Consider the following 27,180-nt stretch of genomic DNA (forward strand, 5'->3'; position numbering starts at 1 on the left):
ATAATATATTATAAAAATATAATAGTAGTAGGAATCTATATATATAAAAGGCTTTTGGCATCACGGCAACTCACATACCAACAACAAAACCCAACACCCCCCAAACTCTAAAATTGGCAACACAATCCATCATCCCTGCCTCCAGTAAGATATAACACAATCACACAAAAAACACAATCACAACACCAAAAAAAGGCCAAAACCCACAACAGGCAATGTGCCATGCTTTCTATATTTTGTAATATATATATAAAATACAAAATAATAAATACAGCCAGACATTGGAGCTGCAAGGATATTCAGTGCAATTCAACCAGACCAATAAAAGATTAACCTTCGTAAAAGGCGACCAGGCTTTGAAACAGTGATACTACTCTGAAGCTGACCAACCAAAGATTTCCCCTAGGTAGCAAGCACCCAGGCTTTGAACCACCGAGGCTATTCATTACAATTCTACCACCCCAAAAAAACATTCCCCTAAAAGGCAAGTACCTAACCTTCCAAGCAGCAAGCCTATTCCTTTCTATTCCACCTCACCAAACAAGGATTCACATAAGAAAATGGCCAGGCTTTCAGGCTACAAAGCTATTCACTGTTATTCCACCTACCTAACAAAGAATTCCCATACGCCACAGCAATGCGTGGCCGGGCACAGCTAGTAGTAATATAAAATAACATATTACAATATAATGTACTATAGCAGGATGTCCCCCATGCAGAACCAAGTTTGGGCAATTTAATAAACCTTTCCTATATTGTTATGATAACCCAGGAACAATAATTGTGCATCACAGTATAATGTGCTTATCAAAATCTTTATCTCTGGGACTCCTATTATGGCACCAAGTAAAACCGATGGGAGCGGCTTGAGGGGATGGGAAACGGTCCAAGGCACCTGGAAGCCCATTGAACGAGTCAAGGCAGGTGCCAAAGGGTTGTTGAAACAGTTCAAAAGCCGTCTACACGCCTGGGCACGTTGGGACTCAATAATCTGCTTTCAATCTGTGGGATCCATGGATAGATGGAAGGAAGGAAGTCAATGCAGGTGTCAACGGGGAGGGCGATGCAAACAATGCAGTGGCCCCCTCCCCAAAGGAACATAGAGGAGACCCCCCCCCCCCCAAAGCAAGCAGGTTTCAGCCCTGTTTGGGCACAAGGGGAGGGGACAGAGCCACTTCCTCCCTCCCCACTTCCTGGCCATGTCCTGGCAGCTCTTGAAAGCTATAGGACTCAAGCAGGCTCACACAGGCAGCTCCGTGGAAACGCTTTATTGAAGATCTTCTTTACAAGATGAAAACGAAGCTAAAACTGACATATTCCTGCCAAACCCCGAGTATATCTACATCCTACCTCCCCCCCTCCCCACATTCACACATATCTGTTAGATAGTCCTTTCCCAGGCTTGAGAAACCAGAGCTGTCCATAAAACCCATCCCTGGCCAGATGGCTCTTATCATTTAGAGCAGGGGTCCCCAAACTAAGGCCCGGGGGCCGGATGCGGCCCTCCAAAGTCATTTTCCTGGCCCCCACCCTCAGTTTTATAATATATTTTTATATCTGTTTTAATAATATAATATATTGTATATACATATAATATTGATAAAAATATTATAATGTTATACCATATAATACTAATAATAATACCATATAATAATATTAATTATATGTTATATATTACATATAGTATTACAGTATAGTGGTATAGTTCAATATAGTAATGTATAATGCTAATATTGTGCTATGCTAATAATATCATATATTGTATGTACATACAGCTGCTCTGAGTCCCCTTCGGGGTGAGAAGGGTGGGATATAAATGTAATAAATAATTGTAGTAAATGAATAAATAATTTTAGACTTAGGCTCACACAAATTCTGAAATGACTTGAAGGCACACAACAACAACAACAACAACAACCCTAATTAACTTGACTATCTCATTGGTCAGTAGCAGGCCCATACTTTCCATTGAAATCCTGATAGGTTTATGTTGGTTAAGATTGTTTTCATTTTTAAATATTGTATTCTTTCATTGTTGTTGTTGTTGTTGTTGTTGTTTTGCACTACAAATAAGACATGTGCAGTGTGCATAGGAATTTGTTCGTATTTTTTTTTCAAATGATAATTCGGCCCCTCAACAGTCTGAAGGATTGTGGACCAGCCCTTTGCTTTAAAAGTTTGAGGACCCCTGATTTAGATTATCTCCCACCCCCCATTGCTCTGGCAGGACGTGGAGAGTACAGTTGTTATGAATCCTGGGCTTTCACATCCTGACATGTCCTCCCTCCCCACTACCTCTCTCTCCATTTCCTCCCCACTTCCGCCCTAACTACCTATACTTCCTGCCCACTTTTTGTAGTTCCACTTCCTGGCCACTTCCTCCCTCCCCACTTCCTCCCTCCCCATTTCCTGCCCACTTCCTCTTTACTTCCTCTCTACTTCCTGCCCACTTCCTCTCTCCACTTCCTCACAATTTCCTCTTTACTTCCACTCTACTTCCCACTTCCTTCCTCCACTTCCTATTTTCTCTCCACTTCCTCTTTACTTCCTCTCTACTTCCTGCCCACTTCTTCTCTCCACTTCCTCACCATTTCCTCTTTACTTCCACTCTACTTCCCACTTCCTTCCTCCACTTCCTATTTTCTCTCCACTTCCTCTTTACTTCCTCTCTACTTCCTGCCCACTTCCTCTCTCCACTTCCAATTTCCTCTGCACTTCCTCCTTCCCCACTTCCTCTCTCTCCACTTCCTGGCCATGTTCTCCCTCCCCACTTCCTCCCTCCTCCCCCCCCCCCCGACCCCACTTCCTGCTCCCCCTCCCCCCCCTTGTGCTGACCTTGGAAGGGCTTGTCCAGTTGCACCCAGTCCTTGGCAATGAGGTTGCTGTAGTCCTTGCCCAGCCAGAGCCGCTGGTTGATGGACAGGTCCACGGGGGACTCCTCCCTGCCAGAAGGGGGCGCCCCGCCCTGGAACACAGACAGAGAGAGACAGAGAGAGAATAACAACACAATTAGCAATGTCATGGATAATCAATGTCGTTTCCTAATTGGTTCCATCACAAAAACATGGGAAAAGTTGTGTTGTCGAAGGCTTTCATGGCCGGGATCACAGGGTTGTTGTATGTCTTTCGGGCTGTGTGGCCATGTTCCAGAAGCATTCTCTCCTGACGTTTCGCCCACATCTATGGCAGGCATGCCTGCCATAGATGTGGGCGAAACGTCAGGAGAGAATGCTTCTGGAACATGGCCACACAGCCCGAAAGACATACAACAACCCCATGGGAAAAGTTCATTCAACTGCAATCACTTTGTCTTTGGGGGTGTGCACATCGTTCAGCACATTTTGCTTGAGTTTGTCAATGAATATCTTACCATTGAGTTTTGACCAATTCAGCATTCTTTGTGCCATTCCTTGTGTGGTTCATAGAAACGCCTCCAGTTTGTGTGCGCATTGTAACCTAAGCCTGTGTTTGCTTTTAATTTGGCTTAGTACTAGGTTGTGGCGCTTAGAGAACTGTACAGTTTTAGCAATATTCAGGCAAGTCCGAAGTGACAGACATCCAATTTACAAGAATGGAGCTGAGGCAACCGGGAGAGGAGGGGGCTGGGATGGATGGCCTTTGGGGGTCCCGTCCACATCTATGACACCACATCTATCTCCAATCTACATCCAGGAAGAGCTATGGCCCTGGGGAAAAGGGGTCTCCACGGAAGCCTTACCCCCAGTCCTCTATGCCGATGCCCTCACTCATGGACTTTGCAGCTGCAAGGCTACTCAGTGCTATCCAGGCTTGCTCATAGCAACAGGCACGCTTGCTTCAGTCAGACCTGGACGCTATACACTCCACTGGCCTCACTGCCCACAGAACCTCTGAAGATGCCATTAGCCACAGAGGCAGGCGGAACGTCAGGAGAGAGTGCTGCTGGGACATGGCCAGACAGCCTGGAAAGCTCACAGTAGCCTACTGGGCATGGAAATAATAATAATAATAATAATAATGATAATAGGGGGAGATGGGAAGGGGCAGACCCACCTTGGTGGCGAGGCAGTCCTGCCCGTCGAGGTCGGAGAGGCGGTACTCGTGGTTGTCCCACCGTCCGTAGGCCAGGTCCAGCCCCCCCAGGAAGGCCACGGCCTGGTCCACCACCACCAGCTTCTCGTGGTGGGCCCACAGGAAGACCACGGAGGAGACGTGGTCGGGGTGGCGCAGGACCTGCGGGAGAAGAGGGAGGGGGGAGGGAGGGTCCCTGAGCCCAGGCCCCCTCCTCAAAGGCCCCCAAATGGGGGGAGGGGGAGGAGGGGCCCCATTTCCCATGTGTGCCCCCCCCCCGTACCTGGATGTTGGGGTGGAGGAGCATGAGGGCCCGCTTGCTGTATCCGCTGTTGATGCCGAGGGCCAGCTCCACCTCCTTGAAGAGCAGGACGCAGACACGGACCCCCTCCTCCTGCGCAGGGAAGAAGAGAGAGAGAGGAGGAAGTGGGGAGGAAGTAGAGAGGAAGTAGAGGGAGGGAGGTAGTGTGTGAAAGGATAAAGTGGGGAGGAAATGCAGAGGAAGTGGGGAGGAAAGAAATGGACAGGAAGCGGAGAGGGAGGAAGCGTGAAAGGAGGAAGTGGGGAAGTGGAGAGGAAGTGTGGAGGAAATAGAGAGGAAGTGGGGAAGTGGAGATGAAGTGGGGAAGCGGAGAGGATGTGTGGAGGGAGGAAGTGGGGAGGAAAGAAATGGAGAGGAAGTGGAGAGATAGGAAGTGGGGAGGGAGGAGGGAAATAGGAAGGAAGTGAGGATGGAGGAAGTGGGTGAGAGGAAGTAGAGAGGAAAGTCCATGGGGAGGAAGGATGGAAGTGGAAAGGGAGGAGGAAGTGGGGGTGGGAGGAAATGGGGAGCGAGGAGGGAAATAGGAAGGAAGTGGGGATAGAGGAAGTGGAGTGAGCGGAAGTAGAGAGGGAAGACGCTGGGGAGGAAGTAGAGAGGAAGGATATGGGAAGGAGGAAAGTGGAGAGGGAGGAGGAAAGTAGGGAGGAAGTGGGGAGGGAGGGAGGAAGTGGAGAGGAAGTAGAGGGAGGGAGGAGAGCGAGGAAGTGGGGAAAGGTTGTGGGGAGGGAGGAAGTGGGAGGAAGTAGAGAGGAAGAAAGCAGGAAGGAAGGAAGTAGGGAGGGAGGAAGTAGGGAGGGAGGAAGTGGGGAGGGGGCCGTGGGAAGTATGGACGGACGGCTACTCACGGCCTTGTGTTTCAGGATGAGGTCCAGGCGCCACTCGTCGGACCGGGCCGGGCGCTTCAGGTAGATCTCTGGGCTGAGCCTGAAGGAAGGAAGGAAGGAAGGAAGGAAGAGGGAGAGAGGCACCTGAACCTTGTGCCTTTGGAAGCCCAAGGGAGCCCCACCCATTCCCTTCCCGTTGCTGGGGGGGGTCGCAGAGTGGGAGGGGCACCCAGGGGTCATCTAGCCCACCCTCCAAGAGCCCCACTGCAGGAGCGTCTCTGTGTAGGGCAGCCATTGCCCTATCTCAAAGGATAAGTCTGGCTCAGGACAGGCTGGACCCCTGAGATGACCAGAGAGTGGACACTTCACCCACGAGGCCTCAAGGGCACGAAAGACCCACGGAAGGCCCGGGTGGCCTTGTGCTCCCAGCTCACCACCAGTCGGTGATGAAGATCTCCTCCTTGGCGCGCATCAGGGCGTCGGCCACGGCCGCGAAGTACCCCTCCCCGTTGACGAACCACCGGGCGGGGGTCTCCGTGCGGACGGGGGAGAAGCTGTCGTGGCGGTGCAGGCGCAGGAAGTCCCGCCCCCTGCGCCGGGCCAGCTCCGAGATCTCCTGGCACCACCACAGCGCCTGCCGGTAGCTGCTGCACTTCAGGGTCAGGGACCTGCGGGGAGGCCGCACGGGTTGGGACCCCAGAGGTCATCCGGCCTGGACCCTCCCCGTCCACGGCCCCACGCCCCTGAGAAGGGGGCCAACCGACCCTTCTTCAACTTCGGGAAATGTAAAGATACCTGACCTGCAGGTGTTGTCCACGCGGACCCCGTGCTTGGTCTCGGCGGCCTTCTTCCCGACCTGGACCTGGAACCCGGTGTCGAAAAGCAGCACGAAGGAGATGCAGCCCGACTCGGGCTTCATGTACAACAGGAAGGAGTCCTTCACCACCAGCCACCTGCAAGGACACACGCGGACAATGGGCGAGGACATTTAGCCCTCTTGCCTGCCCAGGTGACCCCAAAGGCCATCCAGTCCACCCCCTTCTTTCTGCAAGACCAGAAGGCAACATCCAGTCCCTCCCAACAAACAGCCACCCAGCCTCTTCTCAATAATAATAATAATAATAATAATAATAATAATAATAATAATAATAATAATAATCACAGCAGACAAAAAACACAGTACAAGAAAACCACACTACAAACTAGAGCTGACAGCTGGCACAACAAAACATTGAATGGAAAGTTCCTTGACAAAATTGAAGGAAAAGCTGATAAGGAGAAGACCTGGCTCTGGCTCACAATCAAAGCACCCCTGACAGATGGCCATCCATCCTTTGCTATAATAATAATAATAATAATAATAATAATAATAATAATAATAATAATAATAATAATGGCACAGCAGACAAAAAACCAGTACAAGAAAACCGCACTACAAACTAGAGCTGACAGCCGGCACAACAAAACATTGCATGGAAAGTTCCTTGACAAAATTGAAGGAAAAGCTGATAAAGAGAAGACCTGGCTCTGGCTCACAAATGGGACCCTGAAGAAGGAGACAGAAGGCCTGATCCTTGCAGCCCAGGAGCAAGACATCAGGACAAAGGCAATTAATAATAATAATAATAATAATAATAATAATAATAATAATAAGAATGGGACCCTGAAGAAGGAGACAGAAGGCCTGATCCTTGCAGCCCAGGAGCAAGACATCAGGACAAAGGCAATTAATAATAATAATAATAATAATAATAGAAGACCTGGCTCTGGCTCACGAATGGGACCCTGAAGAAGGAGACAGAAGGCCTGATCCTTACAGCCCAGGAGCAAGACATCAGGACAAAGGCAATTAATAATAATAATAATAATAATAATAATAATAGAAGACCTGGCTCTGGCTCACGAATGGGACCCTGAAGAAGGAGACAGAAGGCCTGATCCTTGCAGCCCAGGAGCAAGACATCAGGACAAAGGCCATTAATAATAATAATAATAATAATAATAATAATAATAATAATAGAAGACCTGGCTCTGGCTCACGAATGGGACCCTGAAGAAGGAGACAGAAGGCCTGATCATTGCAGCCCAGGAGCAAGACATCAGGAAAAAGGCAATTAATAATAATAATAATAATAATAATAATAATAATAATAATAATAGAAGACCTGGCTCTGGCTCACGAATGGGACCCTGAAGAAGGAGACAGAAGGCCTGATCCTTGCAGCCCAGGAGCAAGACATCAGGACAAAGGCAATTAATAATAATAATAATAATAATAATAATAATAATAATAATAATAATAATAATAATAATAGAAGACCTGGCTCTGGCTCACGAATGGGACCCTGAAGAAGGAGACAGAAGGCCTGATCCTTGCAGCCCAGGAGCAAGACATCAGGACAAAGGCAATTAATAATAATAATAATAATAATAATAATAATAATAATAATAATAATAGAAGACCTGGCTCTGGCTCACGAATGGGACCCTGAAGAAGGAGACAGAAGGCCTGATCCTTGCAGCCCAGGAGCAAGACATCAGGACAAAGGCAATTAATAATAATAATAATAATAATAATAATAATAATAATAATAATAGAAGACCTGGCTCTGGCTCACGAATGGGACCCTGAAGAAGGAGACAGAAGGCCTGATCCTTGCAGCCCAGGAGCAAGACATCAGGACAAAGGCAATTAATAATAATAATAATAATAATAATAATAGAAGACCTGGCTCTGGCTCATGAATGGGACCCTGAAGAAGGAGACAGAAGGCCTGATCCTTGCAGCCCAGGAGCAAGACATCAGGACAAAGGCAATTAATAATAATAATAATAATAATAATAATAATAGAAGACCTGGCTCTGGCTCATGAATGGGACCCTGAAGAAGGAGACAGAAGGCCTGATCCTTGCAGCCCAGGAGCAAGCCATCAGGACAAAGGCAATTGATAATAATAATAATAATAATAGAAGACCTGGCTCTGGCTCACGAATGGGACCCTGAAGAAGGAGACAGAAGGCCTGATCCTTGCAGCCCAGGAGCAAGACATCAGGACAAAGGCAATTAATAATAATAATAATAATAATAATAATAATAGAAGACCTGGCTCTGGCTCATGAATGGGACCCTGAAGAAGGAGACAGAAGGCCTGATCCTTGCAGCCCAGGAGCAAGACATCAGGACAAAGGCAATTAATAATAATAATAATAATAATAATAATAATAGAAGACCTGGCTCTGGCTCATGAATGGGACCCTGAAGAAGGAGACAGAAGGCCTGATCCTTGCAGCCCAGGAGCAAGACATCAGGACAAAGGCCATTAATAATAATAATAATAATAATAATAATAATAATAATAATAGAAGACCTGGCTCTGGCTCACGAATGGGACCCTGAAGAAGGAGACAGAAGGCCTGATCCTTGCAGCCCAGGAGCAAGACATCAGGACAAAGGCCATTAATAATAATAATAATAATAATAATAATAGAAGACCTGGCTCTGGCTCACGAATGGGACCCTGAAGAAGGAGACAGAAGGCCTGATCCTTGCAGCCCAGGAGCAAGCCATCAGAACAAAGGCAATTAATAATAATAATAATAATAATAATAATAATAATAATAATAGAAGACCTGGCTCTGGCTCACGAATGGGACCCTGAAGAAGGAGACAGAAGGCCTGATCCTTGCAGCCCAGGAGCAAGACATCAGGACAAAGGCAATTAATAATAATAATAATAATAATAATAATAATAATAATAGAAGACCTGGCTCTGGCTCATGAATGGGACCCTGAAGGAGGAGACAGAAGGCCTGATCCTTGCAGCCCAGGAGCAAGACATCAGCACAAAGGCAATTAATAATAATAATAATAATAATAATAATAATAGAAGACCTGGCTCTGGCTCACGAATGGGACCCTGAAGAAGGAGACAGAAGGCCTGATCCTTGCAGCCCAGGAGCAAGACATCAGGACAAATGCAATTAATAATAATAATAATAATAATAATAATAATAATAGAAGACCTGGCTCTGGCTCACGAATGGGACCTTGAAGAAGGAGACAGAAGGCCTGATCCTTGCAGCCCAGGAGCAAGACATCAGGACAAATGCAATTAATAATAATAATAATAATAATAGAAGACCTGGCTCTGGCTCACGAATGGGACCCTGAAGAAGGAGACAGAAGGCCTGATCCTTGCAGCCCAGGAGCAAGCCATCAGAACAAATTAAATCCAAGGCCAAGATCGAAAAATCAGCTGATGACCCAAAATGCAGACTGTGCAAGGAAGCTGATGAAACCATTGATCATATCCTCAGCTGCTGTAAGAATATCGCACAGACAGATTACGAACAGAGGCACAACTCTGTGGCCCAAATGATTCATTGGAACTTATGCCTCAAGTACCACCTCCCAGCAGCAAAGAACTGGTGGGATCACAAACCTGCAAAAGTCTTGGAAAATGAGCACGCAAAGATACTGTGGGACTTCCGAATCCAGACTGACAAAGTTCTGGAACACAATACACCAGACATCACAGTTGTGGAAAACAAGGTTTGGATCATTGATGTTGCCATCCCAGGTGACAGTCGCATTGACGAAAAACAACAGGAAAAACTCAGCCGCTATCAGGACCTCAAGATTGAACTTCAAAGACTCTGGCAGAAACCAGTGCAGGTGGTCCCCGTGGTGATGGGCACACTGGGTGCCGTGCCAAAAGATCTCAGCCGGCATTTGGAAACAATAAGCATTGACAAAATTATGATCTGCCAACTGCAAAAGGCCACCCTACTGGGATCTGCACGCATCATCCGAAAATACATCACACAGTCCTAGACACTTGGGAAGAGTTCGACTTGTGATTTTGTGAAGCGAAATCCAGCATGTCTATCTTGTTTGCTGTGTCATACAACATCATTGTGTCAATAATAATAATAATAATAATAATAATACATCACACAGTCCTAGACACTTGGGAAGTGTTCGACTTGTGATTTTGTGATACGAAATCCAGCATGTCTATATTGTTTGCTGTGTCATAATAAAATAATAATAATTATTTATTTGTATTCCAATCCAATCCCTCCTGACAGATAACCACACCACCTGTTTAATAATAAATCTCTGGATAAGGAGTTTGAATGTTTCACATAGTTTGAATTCTGTAGAAAAAAAATCATGATTATTATTACTTGGATGTTCCCCTATTGCATGTGTCTATCTATATGTCCTTTTCGCTTCTACGCCTGCTGTTTCAGCAAGACAGGTTGAGTGCCTTTCCAGAGGAAAGAGAAAAGTGAATAAAGCGATCGACTGACCGCTGAGACTGACCTCTTGGACCACCGGTAGCAGATCTGGTGGCGTCCGGCGCAGTTCAGGCCCTGGATCCGGTGCCCTCCGGACCGCTTCAGGATCAGGCCCTCCCTGGGACGGAGGAAAAGAAAGAGAAAGAGAAAGAGAGGGAGCGGATCGTGATGAGTGGGTAGAATGAAGCTGTAGGATTCCGGTCTGGCTAAGGGCCGACATAGGCTGAAGTTGAACCCTGACATTTTTACATGGACTGGGCCTCTAACTCAGTTTGTAATATACGCTATAAGTATCATTTATTGTTTATGTTTTTTTATTGTTCACTTTATTTTAAACTGGGTTTTTTTATGAATGTGCAGTGTATTTTCCTCGGTTGTTTATTTTTGTTGATGTAGTTTAATTCCACTGTGTTCATTATACGTTGCTTGCACTGTTGCTTTTGTGAGTCCCGCTGGGGAAATGTTGGGTCTGTGTGCCAAGTTTGGTCCAGATCTGACATTAGTGCGGTTCAGAGGGCTCATAACTCCCAAAGTTAAAGGTCAATCACCACCAAAGTCCACCAGTGTTCCCAGTTGGCCATGCTGAATTAGTGTGCCAAATTTGGTCCAGATCCATCATCAGATGCTTTTCTGAATATGGGTGAACTATAACTCTCTGCTCTTTGATGTCAGGTGAACTATACATCCCAGACTTACAACTCCTCTAAATAATAATAATAATAATAATAATAATAATAATAATAATAATAATAATTTTATTCTTATATCCCGCCCCATCTCCCTGGAGGGACTCGGGGCGGCTTACATGGGGCCATGCCCAGACACGACAGCAGAAATCAGATAAAACATTAAACCGAGCAGTAAAACTTCAACATGATTAAAAACAGTCATAAAAGTCAATATACACAATAATATAAAAATCCCAATTTGGGTCAAAAGATCCAGGCCAAGGTGCAAAGCAATATCAAGTTATCAGGGAGGGATAATTATACAGCAGGTGTAATACTTAAAGTGCTGAATGAATCCTAAAAACAGTCCAGAGGGTCTACTGCTTAATAGGTAAATAACATGATCCCACAAGGATCAGCCAACGAAGGCCTTCTGGAATAGCCAGGTTTTCAGGCTCCTCCTGAATGAGAGTAGGGTAGGGGCCTGCCTAATCTCCCTGGGGAGCGAGTTCCAGAGCCGGGATGGGGGCCACGGCGGAGAAGGCCCTCTCCCTCGTCCCCACCAACCGCGCCTGCGAAGTTGGTGGGAGCGAGAGGAGGGCCTCCCCCGACGAGCGAAGAGGTCGTGCGGGTTCATAGGGGGAAATGCGGTCTCGAAGGTAGGTGGGTCCCAAACCGTTAAGGGCTTTGTAGGTGATCACCTGCACCTTGAATTGGGCTCGGAAAATAAATGGCAGCCAGTGGAGCTCTTTAAACAGCGGCGTTGAGCGCGCCCTGTAATCTGCCCCAGTTAGAAACCTGGCTGCCGATCGTTGTACTAGTTGTAGTTTCCAAGCCGTCTTCAAAGGCAGCCCCACGTAGAGCGCATTGCAGTAATCCAGTCTAGAGGTAACTAAGGCATGGACCACCCTGGTCAGATCTGACTTCTCGAGGTATGGTCGCAGCTGGCGCACAAGTTTTAGTTGTGCAAAGGCCTCCCGGCCACGGCCGACACCTGAGCCTCAAGCGTCAGCCCCGAATCCAGGAGGACCCCCAAGCTGCAATGGACCTGCGCCTTCAGGGGGAGTGCAACCCCGTCAAGCACAGGTGGCCACCCAATACCCCGATCAGACGTACGACTGACCTGGAGGACCTCTGTCTTGTCAGGATTGAGCCTCAGCTTGTTCGCCCTCATCCAGGCCAATACAGCGGCCAGACACTGGTCCAGTATCCGAGGGGCTTCCTTGGAATTAGGTGGAAAGGAGTAGTAGAGTTGGGTGTCATCCGCGTAGAGATGGCACCGCACTCCAAAACTCCGGATGACCTCACCCAGCGGTTTCATGTAGATATTAAAAAGCATGGGGGACAAAATGGAACCTTGCGGGACCCCACAGGTCAAAGGCCAGGGGTCCGAGCAGGTGTCCCCCAGCTTCACCATCTGGGAACGGCCCTCCAGGAAGGACTGGAGCCACAGCAGAACCGTGCCACCGAGCCCCATCCCAGAGAGCCTCCCCAGAAGGAGACCATGGTCGATGGTATCGAAAGCCGCTGAGATGTCCAGGAGAACCATCAGGGTCACACTCCCCCTGTCCAGCTCCCTGCGGAGGTCATCCACCAAGGCCACCCAAGCCGTCTCGGTACTGTAGTCAGGTCTGAAACCAGACTGCGATGGGTCCAGAAAATCCGTATCTTCCAAGAATCCCTGGAGCTGGGAAGCAACCACCCGCTCCAAGACCTTGCCCAAGAATGGAAGGTTAGAGATTGGTGAATTCTCCCAAAACCTCTCTCTCTAGTATGTTCAGTTGCTGATTGATTCCTCTGTTTGCTGTGTGCCATAGGAAAGGGTTAAGGGAGAGGCAGTGGGCGGGGCCATGCAAATAGAGAGAGAAAGGAACCCTGGGGTGTGCTCGCTGTAACCTGCAATGTCCTGGGAGGGAGGGACTGGGTGGCTCCTCAGCACTGGGAACGAGAGCCCGTTTGTGGAGGCCGGAGGGAGGCTGCCTGTGTGAGTGGACACCCCTGCCACATACACACAGACAGATTTTCACTTTTACTATGTGTGTATATATATAGATAGATTGCCCAAGATAGAAAAAAATATGTAAAGATTATTTCATTATAACTGAGATCATTAACATGCTATGAGTATTCTGTCAATGTGAGATTTGTGTAATGCAGGGGTCCCCAAACTTTTCAAGCCGAGGGCCGGTCCACAATCCTTCAGACTGTTGTGGGGCCGAATTATCATTTGGGGGGAAAAAACGAACAAATTCCAATGCACACTGCACATATCTTATTTGTAGTGCAAAACAACAATAACAATTAAAGAACAATACAATATTTAAAAATGAAAACAATTTTAACCAACATAAACCTATCAGGATTTCAATAATAATAATAATAAAAACACTTTATTTATACCCCGCCACCATCTCCCCGTGGGGACTCGGGGCGGCTCACAACGTTACAAAAGTAACAGCATTAAACAATATACACAGTTTAAAACACAAATGGGAAGTGTGGGCCTGCTTCTGGCCAATGGGATAGTCAGGTTAATTAGGATTGTTGTTGTTGTTGTTGTTGTGTGTCTTCAAGTCATTTCAGACTTTGGGCGAGCCTAAGTCCAAAATTATTTATTTATTCATTTACTACATTTATTTACTACATTTATATCCCACCCTTCTCACCCCGAAGGGGACTCAGAGCAGTACATACAATATATTATATTATTAGTATAGCACAATATTAGCATTAAAAAGGCAAAGGTTTCCCCTGACGTTAAGTCCAGTCATGTCTGACTCTGGGGGTTGGTGCTCATCTCCATTTCTAAGCCGAAGAGCCGGCGTTGTCCATAGACATCTCCAAGGTCATATGGCCACTGGCATGACTGCATGGAGCGCCATTACCTTCGCGCCAGAGCAGTACCTATTGATCTACTCACATTTGCATGTTTTCGAGCTGCTTGGTTGACAGGAGCTGGGGTTAACAGCGGGCGCTCATTCCGCTCCTAGGATTTGAACCTGGGACCTTTTGGTCCGCACTATACTGTACCACTATACTGTAATATTATATGTAATATATAACATATAATTAATATTATTATATGGTATTATTATTAGTATTATATTGTATAACAATACAATATTTTATCAATATTATATATATATACACACACACACACAAACACAACATATTATATTATTAAAACTGATATAAAAATATTATATTATAAAACTGAGGGCGGGGGCCAGGTAAATGACCTTGGAAGGCCGCATCCGGCCCCCGGGCCTTAGTTTGAGGACCTCTGATCCAGAGTGTGTGATAGTGTGTAAAGAGTTAATCACTAATGAGCGATGATGACCTTGGTGTGTGGCTGGAACTAGGGAGCATCCAGACACAAGAGTATGTGCTTATCTATTGCATCAGTTCAGTCTGTCTTGAGTTCCAGTCGAGTTTGAGATCTGTTGGAGAACAGATCAGTCCTGTGTTTGTTTGTCGTCTGCAAGAGTCTGTTTGTGCTGTTTCCTGCTCCGTTCAGTAAAGCTTTGTATATTACTTTTACTGACGTCTCAAAGTGTCGCTCATTCTGCGCTCCATTCCTTTTCATGCTACTACCGCTGCACTGCATTACTCTGACATACTCTTGTGTTGAAAACACTGACATTTTGATATCAAATCTATTAGAAGTAGAAATGAGGTTTGTTTCACTTACATTTTCTTTCCAAGCAAAACAATCTTCAAGCAATCTTGGCTGTTTGGTGTCTTTTGGCTGAGGGAAAGAGCCTGGACTAAAGCCAAGCTGTTTTCTTCTTTTGCGTTTACCCATTGCTCAGTTTAGCAAACTTCCCTTGAGCTTCAGAGACTTTTAGCTGACTCTTATTATTTAGGGTAAACTCGCTAATTCGCTGCCTAGGGAGATCAGGCAAGCCCCCACCTTGATGGCATTTCGGAAGAGTCTGAAAACTTGGCTTTTCACCCAGGCCTTTGGTTAAGATCATCTTTTTTCCATCACAATTATTATGCTCCTCGACCTTTTGCACTGGTCGCTCTTCCCGATTCCTGATGGATTGATATTACTCAGGACCCCTCCCTCCCTACCGTACCTAATGTGGCCTTAAATGATTCTAATGCACTTTATCCATTTATGAATTTGTTACCCATAATGTGCACCGTACACTTTGCTTATCCACTATTGCAACCTCATTGTTTTTTAACCTGATGTTTTAATTCTGCGTTGTGTTTTTAACTTATTGTGTATATTTTTTTATTGGTTTTGTTTTTGTCCTGATGTTTTATATTTTATCATTGTTTGTATTTTGATTTTGCTGTAAGCCGCCCCGAGTCCCCTTCGGGGGAGATGGAGGCGGGATACAAATAAACTTATTATTATTATTATTATTATTATTATTATTATTATTATTAATGAGGTGAATTGGATAAGATAAAATGAAGTTTCTTTGAAAGATAGGTAATTAAAATCTGCAAACCTCGGGGGGGTCTTTTCGAGCCTGGTTGTTTGGCTTGGTACTTTGATATGGCCTAAGGGCTAATCAATAAAATGGTTCTTCTTCACTGAAATTTTGAGTATTTAAATGTATTTAAAATGTTCAACATCTAAAAATAAAGAAAAAAATGAGTTGGGGGAGACAGAAGTGTGTGTGTATTGGGGGGGGGGAATGACATTATTTGCCAGAAATGGGCCTGGAGAGAGAGAGAGAGAGACCTCCCACCCACCCACCCACCCACCCACCCACCCAATGGGGACCCTTCACTCACAGGCCTTTGGGTCCCAGGTCCGGGATGAACGAGAGTGGGCTCACGTCCAGGAACTCTGTCTAAAAAGAGGGAGAAGAAATGGGGGGTCAATGGGTGGGGAGGATAATGGTGCATTATTTCAGGAGGAGAGACCCCCAGAACGCCCCCCAATCTCCCCCCCCCCTCCATCCAATGCAGAAGGCCATTACCATAGCGTGGTGGTCCCGGTAGAATCTGGACCCCAGAAGGGTGTTGAGATATTTCTCCAGATGTTTCTGTGCAAGAGGAAAGCTCCGTTATCCAGGTTGGCTTTGCTCTTCGGATTCGCACCCATAACACTCATTTTTTTTAAAATGGAACATCAACACAAAGAACAAGAAGGAATGCCACTGAAGAAAAAGTCGTATTAAAAACATCAAAGTTTTGACATCAACAGGTCTAAAACAAGTGCAGCACCAAGAAGAGAAGGGGAAGACGGCCTCGGGAAAACATCTTTGTGACATTACGGCCACTTTCTGCCTTTGCCGATCTGCCTTCATTAGAAGGTTTTTTAGTTATTGCTATTATTATTATTGACACAAATAATAATTATTATCATTTTCGTATCACAAAATCACAAGTTGGACATTACCCAAGTGTTTAGGACTGTGTGATGTAGTTTCAGATGATGCATGCAGATCCCAGTCGGGTGGCCTTTTGCAGATTATTATTATTACTATCTGTGCCCGGCCACGCGTTGCTGTGGCATTGTCTGGTGGTGAGAAGTTGGTGAGGTAGTGGTGGTATTGAATGTCTGTTGTATGGTTGTCTTTATGTTTAGTATGCACACTGAAGTGGATTATATGGCAGCGTGGAGTCAAGATAATCCAGTTTAAAGCAGATAATATAAGATTCTAAATGGGTTATATAGCTGTGTGGAAGAGCCTTGAGTCTACACTGCCATATAATCCAGTTAAAATCTGATAATCTGTGGAAGAGGCCTAAGTGAGGCCTAACTGTGCCTGTCCCCTGGGCTGAGTAGGTTGCTAGGAGACCAAGTGGGTGGAGCTTAGCCTTCAAACTGGCAGCAATTGGATAAAAGCAATTATTCCTCTCTCTAATTAGGACTTTGTTTTTCTTTTCTTTTTGTTGTATCAACCTAGAGGTGTGGATGATGGGTTGTGTTGTCAAATTTCGAGGTTGGGGGGCCTGTAGTTTTGTTGTTTTGTGCGTCGCCGTGATGCCACCACTCTTTTATATATATATAGATAATATGATAATATACTACAATAATAATAGAATAATAATAGAATATTATATATATATATATAGAGAGAGAGAGAGAGAGCGCATAATTCCCATGGAGTAAACAACAAAACCACTGGACCAAATCACACCAAATTTGGCCACAAAAGACAATCAATCTGCATGCGGCAGCGTGTCAGCAAAAATGGCTAGGCGTGTCAGTGCTGACACGCGTGTCATAGGGTGGCCATCACTGCTCCAGTGCAAGCCCTCCATTCAAATACGCAAATGTATAAATACATATATACACCTGTTTGCTGGAGGGTCGCCGGGACACTTCACCCCCGCTTCCTCCTCCTCCATGGGGCAGAGAGGGCAGCCCCAGGCTGGCTGCTTCTGGAGGAGAACCCTGCACAGAGAACCTGCAAAAAAGGAGCGACAGAGTCAAGACAAATACTGCATCCGCACTCAGGAATTGATGCAGTTTGGCACCACTTTGAGGGCTGAAGGAGTCCTGGGAGTTTCTCCAGATCTTCAGCCTTCTCTGCCAAAGGGTGTTGGGGCCTCGCCAAACCCCATGAGTCCGTAACACTGAGCCATGGCAGTTAAAAGTGGCACCAAACTGCATCAATCCAACAGTGCAGATGCACCCAGAGAGAACAATTTCCTGTTCCTGATTCAAAAGTGTTATTTCCTATTTAATGGTGCGGCCCTTCCTTTGAAAGTAGTTGTTCTGAGAGAGAGATCGTGAGAAATATATATAAACGTACACATATAATGTATGTATAAGCACATTGGAATAGAGAAAGCAAAGAAAACTAGATTCTTAGATGCACGTAGCTGGGAAAGGAATGTTCAAGAGGCCTGTTCAATGTAGAGGCAAAGGCTTGAGATGTTATCTGTAAATTCCAGGTACTCGTCACAGGCCGAACGGAAGGAGAGAGGTGGGTCCATCCCTTGGTGGACGGGTGGCCTAAAAACACAATGTCTCTCTGTATCCTGCTTTTATGAGGGTTGAATGAAAAGTAATGCCTCCACCTTCGTTACTTGGGTTTGGATGGGAATATTTTAATAAATGAAACGCAGAAATAATCCTCAGAATGTGCTCTTTAACAACCACTGTTCACTTTTCCACATAATCAACAGACAATTGGATACATTTCTGCCAACGACGAACACGTTTTCTGAAGCCGTCACAGAAGAAGTCGACACTCGGTTTCCGCGACCGGCGTCTCACAGGATCCATCGTGCACAGACCTTCCGATAGCCAAGCAAAGCAATCATGTGACCCACACGTTCTTGTGAAATGCCGATGATGCTTGACATTTCTCTCTGAGTGATACGACGATCATCCTGAATCAATCTGTCAACCTTTTGCTTGTGAAACTCAATGGTTGCTGTCACAGGACGCCCAACTCTTCAGATGTTCCCACCTCAACATCTTGAAACTTACTCACCCAATGATGCACAGGACCACATCAACACAATCCCCATAAACAGCTTGCATTCTCTGATGAATCTCCTTTGGGTGACACCTTCTGCTGTCGAGAATTGAGTGACGGCACGTTGACCGACCGTCTGTGCAGGGTTCCATACTTCGCACTTTAACAACACAACCGTTCAATGCTAAGGCTTCCCGGCAAATGGAACTGTAGAGGAGAGTCTACTGAACAAGCCAGGACCTGCTGCAGACCAGGACTGCCATCTGTTGAGGAGTTACGAAGGTGGAGGCATTACTTTTCATTCAACCCTCGTAGAAGAACTGATGTATGGACTGCATTGTTGCACTCCAGCACTGAGAACACCTTTCTCCCCAGCACCACACCAGAGTCCAGTAGTTGTATCTAAAAATAGTTATTGAAGAAAGCAGGTGAAAAGGGAGAAAGGGCATTTCCAAAAAAGTCAGAAGAATAGAAAATACAAAACAGCAATGATCCAAAAATGACAAAGCAAATAAGGTCAAGAGCACCAAAAATCCACAGCAGGACTTCAAACATAAATCCATGAACAAGAAAACAGGAACTTTTCCAAGGAAGCAAAAGAATGGGCCAGAACAGGAAACTTGAGGATACTTGAATCATGAACTTGAGAACAGAGACAGACAGGAGAGCCATCCCATAAGGCAACATGGTCTCCTCTGAGAGGCGTGAAGCCAACACCACTTAATTTCAGCCCAACCAAGTACACATGAAATCATGTCAAACCCACCTGGTCTTCAAAGTCTTGTCACTGATTCTCTCAGAACATCTAATTAGTCTATTGTTCACTCCCTCTGTTCTCAAGCCTAATCTGGCTTCTCGGGAAAACTCCCCATCGACCGAAGGCTGTTTCTCAAGAGAAATGGACCTTTCACTTCTTTCCCTTTCCCTGGTTGTCTGGGAATCATCACAGGAATCCAAAACATCAGCCTCAACTGCCTGCAGTTCTGTGACAGACTCATCACTTTGAACCTCATCAAACCCCTCGTCCTTGGAAATGTCAGAAAAATCTGCTGCCAGTTGCTGAGCTACAACACATATATTCAGAGGGTCAAAGGTGGCACAACGGGTTAAACCCTTGTGCCGCTGAATCTACTGACTTGAAGGTTGCCAGTTCGAACCTGTGAGATGGGGTGAGCTCCCCCTGTCAGCCCTAGCTTCCCTGCCAACATAGAAGTTTGAATACAGTAGAGTCTCACTTATCCAACACTCGCTTATCCAACATTCTGGATTATCCAACGCATTTTTGTAGTCAATGTTTTCAATACATCGTGATATTTTGGTGCTAAATTCATAAATACAGTAATTACTACATAGCATTACTGCATAGTGAACTACTTTTTCTGCCAAATTTGTTGTCTAACGTGATGTTTTGGTGCTTCATTTGTAAAATCATAACCTAATTTGATGTTTAATAGGCTTTTCCTTAATGCCTCCTTATTATCCAACATATTCGCTTATCCAACATTCTGCCGGCCCGTTTATGTTGGATAAGTGAGACTCTACTGTACATGCAAATGTGAGTAGATAAATAGGTACCGCTTCAAGCGGGAAAAGACAAAGAGACGCTCTGAATAAAACTGTGTTTACTTTTCAAGCCTCGAGAAAGGGTCTCGCTTTGGTTTCTCTCGTCATCCCACATGGGTTCTACCCCAGAAACTTTGTTTTTGTGGCTCCTGAAAACTCTGTTGAATGGGTTGAGACTTGATGCGAGTCTTGATGTTATGACAGAATCAATTAGGAAATGACATTGGTAACCCCGGAACGGAAATCGTGTTACATGTTGTGATTGCCACAGGGTGCCTGTCTTGTGGCCCTCTGACCTGGAGAGCGGGAGGAAGGCCAGGAGCATGCGGTGGCGCATGAGGTCCCAGTGCAGCTCCTGGAAGTGCTTGAACTTCTTCTTCATGGTCCAGGAGAAGGCCCCGTGGGTCAGGCGCAAGGAGTACACCGTGTTCGGACGCACCTGGAAAAGGAGGGGGGGGAGGTGAGGAGACCCCCAAACGGTCAGCCAGGTGACCCCTTCCTCCCTGTCCAGAACTATTGACTGTTTGGATGTTTGCAAGTGAACCCACATGTATCTCACTACTTTGGGAAAGTGAACCAACTCCCTCATTGCAGCCTTTTGGGACCAAGCATTGCTCTGGGGCTCACCACCACCCATGGCTCTCATGTGCATTATTATTATTATTATTGTTATTGTTATCTATATATATATATAAAAGAGTGATGGCATCACGGCGACCCACAAAACAACAAAACTACAGTCCCCCCAACCTCGAAATTTGACAACACAACCCATCATCCACGCCTCTAGGTTGATACAACAAAAAGAAAAGAAAAATAAAGTCCTAATTAGAGAGAGAGGAATAATTGCTTTTCTCCAATTGCTGCCAGTTAGAAGGTCTCCTACTTGGTCTCCTAGCAACCCAATAAAAAATAATAAAAAAAAACTAAAAAAATTAATACAATAAAATACTATAATAACAGAAAATAACTAAAAATAATACAAGAAAATAATATAATAAATAAAAAGATAACTTACAATAAAATTAATAAAAAACTACAAATAACGTCAAATAAAAATTACACAACAAATTTTAACCAATACCACCACCAATTTGCCACAGCAACGCGTGGCCGGGCACAGCTAGTTATTACTATTACACTATGTAACATACCTCAATGCAAAGGAAGTCGATTTACACACTGTATACAACTCGAAACGATGGCATCTTGCAAAACTAAAGCTAAAATGAGCATGCCATGCTAACACATGCATACCCCTGTCCACCCCTTTCTGCCGTGCAGATCTCCAGACTGCGTACATACAACTCAAATGCTGGCATCTTACAAAACTAAACCTAAAACAATTATTAATAATAATATTAATAGCCCATACTGCCTTTTCCTCAGTTTGGAATTCAAGGTGATGGACACTGACAACAGGGTGCATCTACACTGCGAAATGGATGCAGTTTAACCACACTCTGGCTGCCCTGGCTCAATGCTATGGGATTCTGGGAGTTGTAGTTTCAGGAGGCCCTCTTTAGCAAGAGGAGGCTCAAGACCGTGTCAAACTCCAACTCCCAGGATTCCACAGCAATGAGACAAGGCGGTCAAGGTGGCGCAAACTATGAGGTACTGCTGTGTAGGTGCAGCCCTTTGTGTTGTGGTTTCATCTTGAGGACAGGAGCGAAAAGCATCATGCACAGTCTCTCATGCACAGTCTCTCATGCGCACACACTCATGCACATACTCTCATGCACATACTCTCATGCACACTTATGCACATTCATACACATACTCTCATACACATTCTCATGCACTCATGCACCCACTTCTCATTCTCACTTTCTTGCACATGCTCCCATGCACACTCATGCACACTGATGCACACACTCTCATACACACTTAGGCACACTCATGCACATACTCTCATGCACACTTATGCACACTCATGCACTCTCTCATGCACACAGTCATGCACACACTCTCATGCACATACTCTCATGCACATACTCTCATGCACACTTATGCACACTCATGCACTCTCTCATGCACACAGTCATGCACACTCTCATGCACATACTCTCATGCACATACTCTCATGCACTTATGCACACTCATGCACTCTCTCATGCACATAGTCATGCATATACTCTCATGCACACTTATGCACATTCATACACATACTCTCATACACATTCTCATGCACTCATGCACCCACTTCTCATTCTCACTTTCTTGCACATGCTCCCATGCACACTCATGCACACTGATGCACACACTCTCATACACACTTAGGCACACTCATGCACATACTCTCATGCACACTTATGCACACTCATGCACTCTCTCATGCACACAGTCATGCACACACTCTCATGCACATACTCTCATGCACATACTCTCATGCACTTATGCACACTCATGCACTCTCTCATGCACATAGTCATGCATATACTCTCATGCACACTTATGCACATTCATACACATACTCTCATACACATTCTCATGCACTCATGCACCCACTTCTCATTCTCACTTTCTTGCACATGCTCCCATGCACACTCATGCACACTGATGCACACACTCTCATACACACTTAGGCACACTCATGCACATACTCTCATGCACACTTATGCACACTCATGCACTCTCTCATGCACACAGTCATGCACACACTCTCATGCACATACTCTCATGCACATACTCTCATGCACTTATGCACACTCATGCACTCTCTCATGCACATAGTCATGCATATACTCTCATGCACACTTATGCACATTCATACACATACTCTCATACACATTCTCATGCACTCATGCACCCACTTCTCATTCTCACTTTCTTGCACATGCTCCCATGCACACTCATGCACACTGATGCACACACTCTCATACACACTTAGGCACACTCATGCACATACTCTCATGCACACTTATGCACACTCATGCACTCTCATGCACACAGTCATGCACACACTCTCATGCACATACTCTCATGCACATACTCTCATGCACTTATGCACACTCATGCACTCTCTCATGCACATAGTCATGCATATACTCTCATGCACACTTATGCACATTCATACACATACTCTCATACACATTCTCATGCACTCATGCACCCACTTCTCATTCTCACTTTCTTGCACATGCTCCCATGCACACTCATGCACACTGATGCACACACTCTCATACACACTTAGGCACACTCATGCACATACTCTCATGCACACTTATGCACACTCATGCACTCTCTCATGCACACAGTCATGCACACACTCTCATGCACATACTCTCATGCACATACTCTCATGCACTTATGCACACTCATGCACTCTCTCATGCACATAGTCATGCATATACTCTCATGCACACTTATGCACATTCATACACATACTCTCATACACATTCTCATGCACTCATGCACCCACTTCTCATTCTCACTTTCTTGCACATGCTCCCATGCACACTCATGCACACTGATGCACACACTCTCATACACACTTAGGCACACTCATGCACATACTCTCATGCACACTTATGCACACTCATGCACTCTCTCATGCACACAGTCATGCACACACTCTCATGCACATACTCTCATGCACATACTCTCATGCACTTATGCACACTCATGCACTCTCTCATGCACATAGTCATGCATATACTCTCATGCACACTTATGCACATTCATACACATACTCTCATACACATTCTCATGCACTCATGCACCCACTTCTCATTCTCACTTTCTTGCACATGCTCCCATGCACACTCATGCACACTGATGCACACACTCTCATACACACTTAGGCACACTCATGCACATACTCTCATGCACACTTATGCACACTCATGCACTCTCTCATGCACACAGTCATGCACACACTCTCATGCACATACTCTCATGCACATACTCTCATGCACTTATGCACACTCATGCACTCTCTCATGCACATAGTCATGCATATACTCTCATGCACACTTATGCACATTCATACACATACTCTCATACACATTCTCATGCACTCATGCACCCACTTCTCATTCTCACTTTCTTGCACATGCTCCCATGCACACTCATGCACACTGATGCACACACTCTCATACACACTTAGGCACACTCATGCACATACTCTCATGCACACTTATGCACACTCATGCACTCTCTCATGCACACAGTCATGCACACACTCTCATGCACATACTCTCATGCACATACTCTCATGCACTTATGCACACTCATGCACTCTCTCATGCACATAGTCATGCATATACTCTCATGCACACTTATGCACATTCATACACATACTCTCATACACATTCTCATGCACTCATGCACCCACTTCTCATTCTCACTTTCTTGCACATGCTCCCATGCACATTCATGTACACTCATGCACACTGATGCACACACACTCTCATGCACCCTCTCTCATGCATGCTTTGCTAGACGGGGCCCCTTCTGCGCAGCCACAGAACCCAGTTCAGAGCAGACCCCCTGGGTGTTGCGTGGCCTCCCGGGAGGGGCTTGGCCTGCCCCCAGGACTGCGGAACGTGTTCTCCCGCCGTGACTTCTTCCCTCTGCCCCGGGGCAGAGCAAACCGCAGGGGCACCACGTCAACGTCAGGGCCGGAATCTCAGCAATGCGCAGAGGGACTTCCCGCCCAGCATGGAAATTTCCTGTTTGGGGGAACCGGAGACAGGCTGCTGCACCGGAGGAGGAGGAGGAGGAGGAGGCGCAAGGAGCCCCCCCCCCCCCCCCCCACCGGTTGCCTGAGCCGGGACGTGCGCTTCTTGGCACAAGGCAGGGGACGCCTTGGTCACCGTGGCAACAGCCTCTCCGCTTGCCCACCACGGCTTCGGGGAGGCCGGCTCACATTTTCCAAAGGCCGCTTGCTCACTTCCTTTGCGGCTGCTGGGATTCCTGTTACGTGCCTGCTTTGCCCTCTTCTTGCCCCTGTAGCCCTCCTCATTCTCCTCTTCCCCTTCTTCCTTCTCTTTCTGTTCTTCATCCTCTTCATCCTCTTCTCCCTCCTCTTCTTCCCCTTCTTTCTTCTCTTCCTTCTCTACTCCCTCTTCCACCCCTCTTCCTTTTTCCTCCGCTTCCTAATTTTCTTCTTTCTATTCTTCCTCCTCTTACTCTCCTCTTCCTCCTTTTCCTCACTCTTCTCCCTTATTTTTCTTCTCTTTCTCCTATTCCTCCTCCTCTTGCCCTCTTCTGCATCCTCTTTTTCACCCTTCTCCTTTCTCGCCCTCTTCTTCCCCTTCTTCTCTTCCACCCTCTTCTTCCCTTTCCTTCTTCTCTACTTCCTTTCCCCCTTTTCCTCCTCTCCTTCCTTTCCTCTTTGTTCTCTTCCTCCTGCTCCTCTTCTTTCTCTCTCTCTCCCTCAGCCACTTCTTCCTCTTTATTTTCTTTCTCCTTCTATCCGTTCTCCTCCTCTTTCCCTCCATTTCCTCCTCACCTCCCTTGTCCCTCTTCCTCACTCTCATCTTCCTCTTCCTCCTGCCTTTCCTGGGCAGGAGCCCCACTTTCTGTGCAAACCTGGATTGGCTTTCAAAGCCCATCGTCCCCCGCACGGGATCCTCAGCCGGGCTTCGGGGAGGCCGGCTCACATTTTCCAAAGGCCGCTTGCTCACTTCCTTTGCGGCTGCTGTGATTCCTGTTACATGCCTGCTTTGCCCTCTTCTTGCCTTCCTCATTCTCTTCTTCCCCTTCTTCCTTCTCCTTCTGTTCTTCTTCCTCTTTCCCTCCCCTTCCTCCTCTCTTCTCCCTCCTCTTCTTCCCCTTCTTTCTTCTCTTCCTTCTCCTCTACTCCCTCTTCCACCCCTCTTCCTTCTTCCTCCTAATTTTCTTCTTTCTTTTCCTCCTCCTCTTACTCTCCTCTTCCTCCTTTTCCTCACCCTTCTTCTTTCTCTTCTCCCTTATTTTTCTTCTCTTTCTCCTCTTCCTCCTCCTCTTGCCCTCTTCTGCATCCTATTTTTCACCCTCCTCCTCTTTCTCGCCCTCTTCTTCCCCTTCTTCTCTTCTGCCCTTTCTTAACCTTCTGCTTCCCTTCTTTCTTCTCTTCCTTCTCTACTTCTTTCCCCCCTTTCTCCTCTTCTTTTTCTCTTCCTCTTTGTTCTCTTCCTCCTGCTCCCCTTCTAGTTTTTCTTCTTCACCCTCTTCTTCCTCCTTATTTTCTTTTCCTCCTTCTATTCTTCCTCTTGCCCTCCACTTCCCCTTTTTCACCGTCCTCCTTTTCCTCACCCTTCTTCTCTTCTGCTTCCTCCTCTTCCTCACTCTCTTCTTCCTCTTCCTCCTTCTATTCTTCTTCCGCTTGCCCCTCCTCTTCAATCTATTACACCCTCCTCCTTTTCTTCTTGCTCTTCCTCTTCCTCAGCCTCTTCGTCTTCTTCCCTTGTTTTTCTCCTCTTTCATTCTATTCCTCTTCCTCTCTTCATCCTTTTTTCACCCACCCTCCTCCTTTTCCTCACCCTCTTCTTCCCCTACTTGTTACTCTTCCTTTGTTACTTCCTTCTCCTCCTTTTCTTCCTTTCCTCTTCCCCTCCTTCTTCCTCCTGCTCCCTCTCTTCTTCCTTCTTCTCTTCTGCTTCTTCCTCATCCTCCTTCTATTCTTCTTCCGCTTGCCCTCCTCTTCATTCTTTTTCACCATCCTCCATGTTTCCTCTTCCTCTTCTTCTTGCTCTTCTTCTTCCTCAGCCTCCTTGTCCTCTTCCCTTGTTTTTCTCCTCTTTCATTCTATTCCTCTTGCCCTCTTCATCCTCTTTTCACCCCCTCCTCCTTTTTCCTCACCCTCTTCTTCCCCTACTTTCTTCTCTTTCTCCTCCTCCTCTACTTCCTTTCTCCCCTTTTTTCCTCCTCTTCTTTCTTTCTTTCTTTCTTTCTTCTTCCCCTCCTTTTTCCTCCTCGTTCTGCTCCCCCTCTTCTTCCCCTTCTTCTTCTTTCTCCTCTTCCTCCTCCATCAACAATCTCCAAATGCAAGCCCTTCAATCACGCCCTAGTTTGCCCCCCCCCCCCACACACACACCCTTGGGCCTTGCTCCTTCCACTTGACC

At 46.1% G+C, this 27,180-nt stretch overlaps 1 protein-coding gene and 1 long non-coding RNA gene across 4 annotated transcripts in view; both read right to left on the reverse strand.

Moving 5' to 3' along the window:
* The window catches only part of pld2 (phospholipase D2), a 56,494-nt gene that overhangs the window by 18,148 nt on the left and 11,166 nt on the right, over positions 1 to 27,180 (reverse strand). For 2 of the 3 annotated variants that reach the window (XM_062957683.1, XM_062957684.1), the window contains exons 4-14: positions 20,428 to 20,570; positions 17,437 to 17,548; positions 16,112 to 16,177; positions 15,924 to 15,982; positions 10,526 to 10,618; positions 5,997 to 6,149; positions 5,631 to 5,864; positions 5,218 to 5,296; positions 4,334 to 4,444; positions 4,033 to 4,212; positions 2,836 to 2,965 (exon numbers count right to left, since the gene is read on the reverse strand). In XM_062957683.1, coding sequence (XP_062813753.1) covers positions 2,836 to 2,965; positions 4,033 to 4,212; positions 4,334 to 4,444; positions 5,218 to 5,296; positions 5,631 to 5,864; positions 5,997 to 6,149; positions 10,526 to 10,618; positions 15,924 to 15,982; positions 16,112 to 16,177; positions 17,437 to 17,548; positions 20,428 to 20,570 — 1,360 coding nt within the window. Of the gene's footprint in view, positions 1 to 2,835; positions 2,966 to 4,032; positions 4,213 to 4,333; positions 4,445 to 5,217; positions 5,297 to 5,630; positions 5,865 to 5,996; positions 6,150 to 10,525; positions 10,619 to 15,923; positions 15,983 to 16,111; positions 16,178 to 17,436; positions 17,549 to 20,427; positions 20,571 to 21,285; positions 27,144 to 27,180 lie in introns of those variants that run through there. The other variant, XM_062957685.1, reaches the window with a different exon arrangement.
* LOC134292513 (uncharacterized) lies at positions 214 to 1,792 on the reverse strand. The gene is made up of 2 exons (XR_009999757.1): positions 605 to 1,792; positions 214 to 532 (listed from the first exon to the last, which is right to left on the reverse strand). It is a non-coding gene; the product is annotated as an uncharacterized LOC134292513 (long non-coding RNA).

Source organism: Anolis carolinensis, chromosome 6, assembly GCF_035594765.1.
Source record: "Anolis carolinensis isolate JA03-04 chromosome 6, rAnoCar3.1.pri, whole genome shotgun sequence".
Taxonomy (NCBI): domain Eukaryota; kingdom Metazoa; phylum Chordata; class Lepidosauria; order Squamata; family Dactyloidae; genus Anolis; species Anolis carolinensis.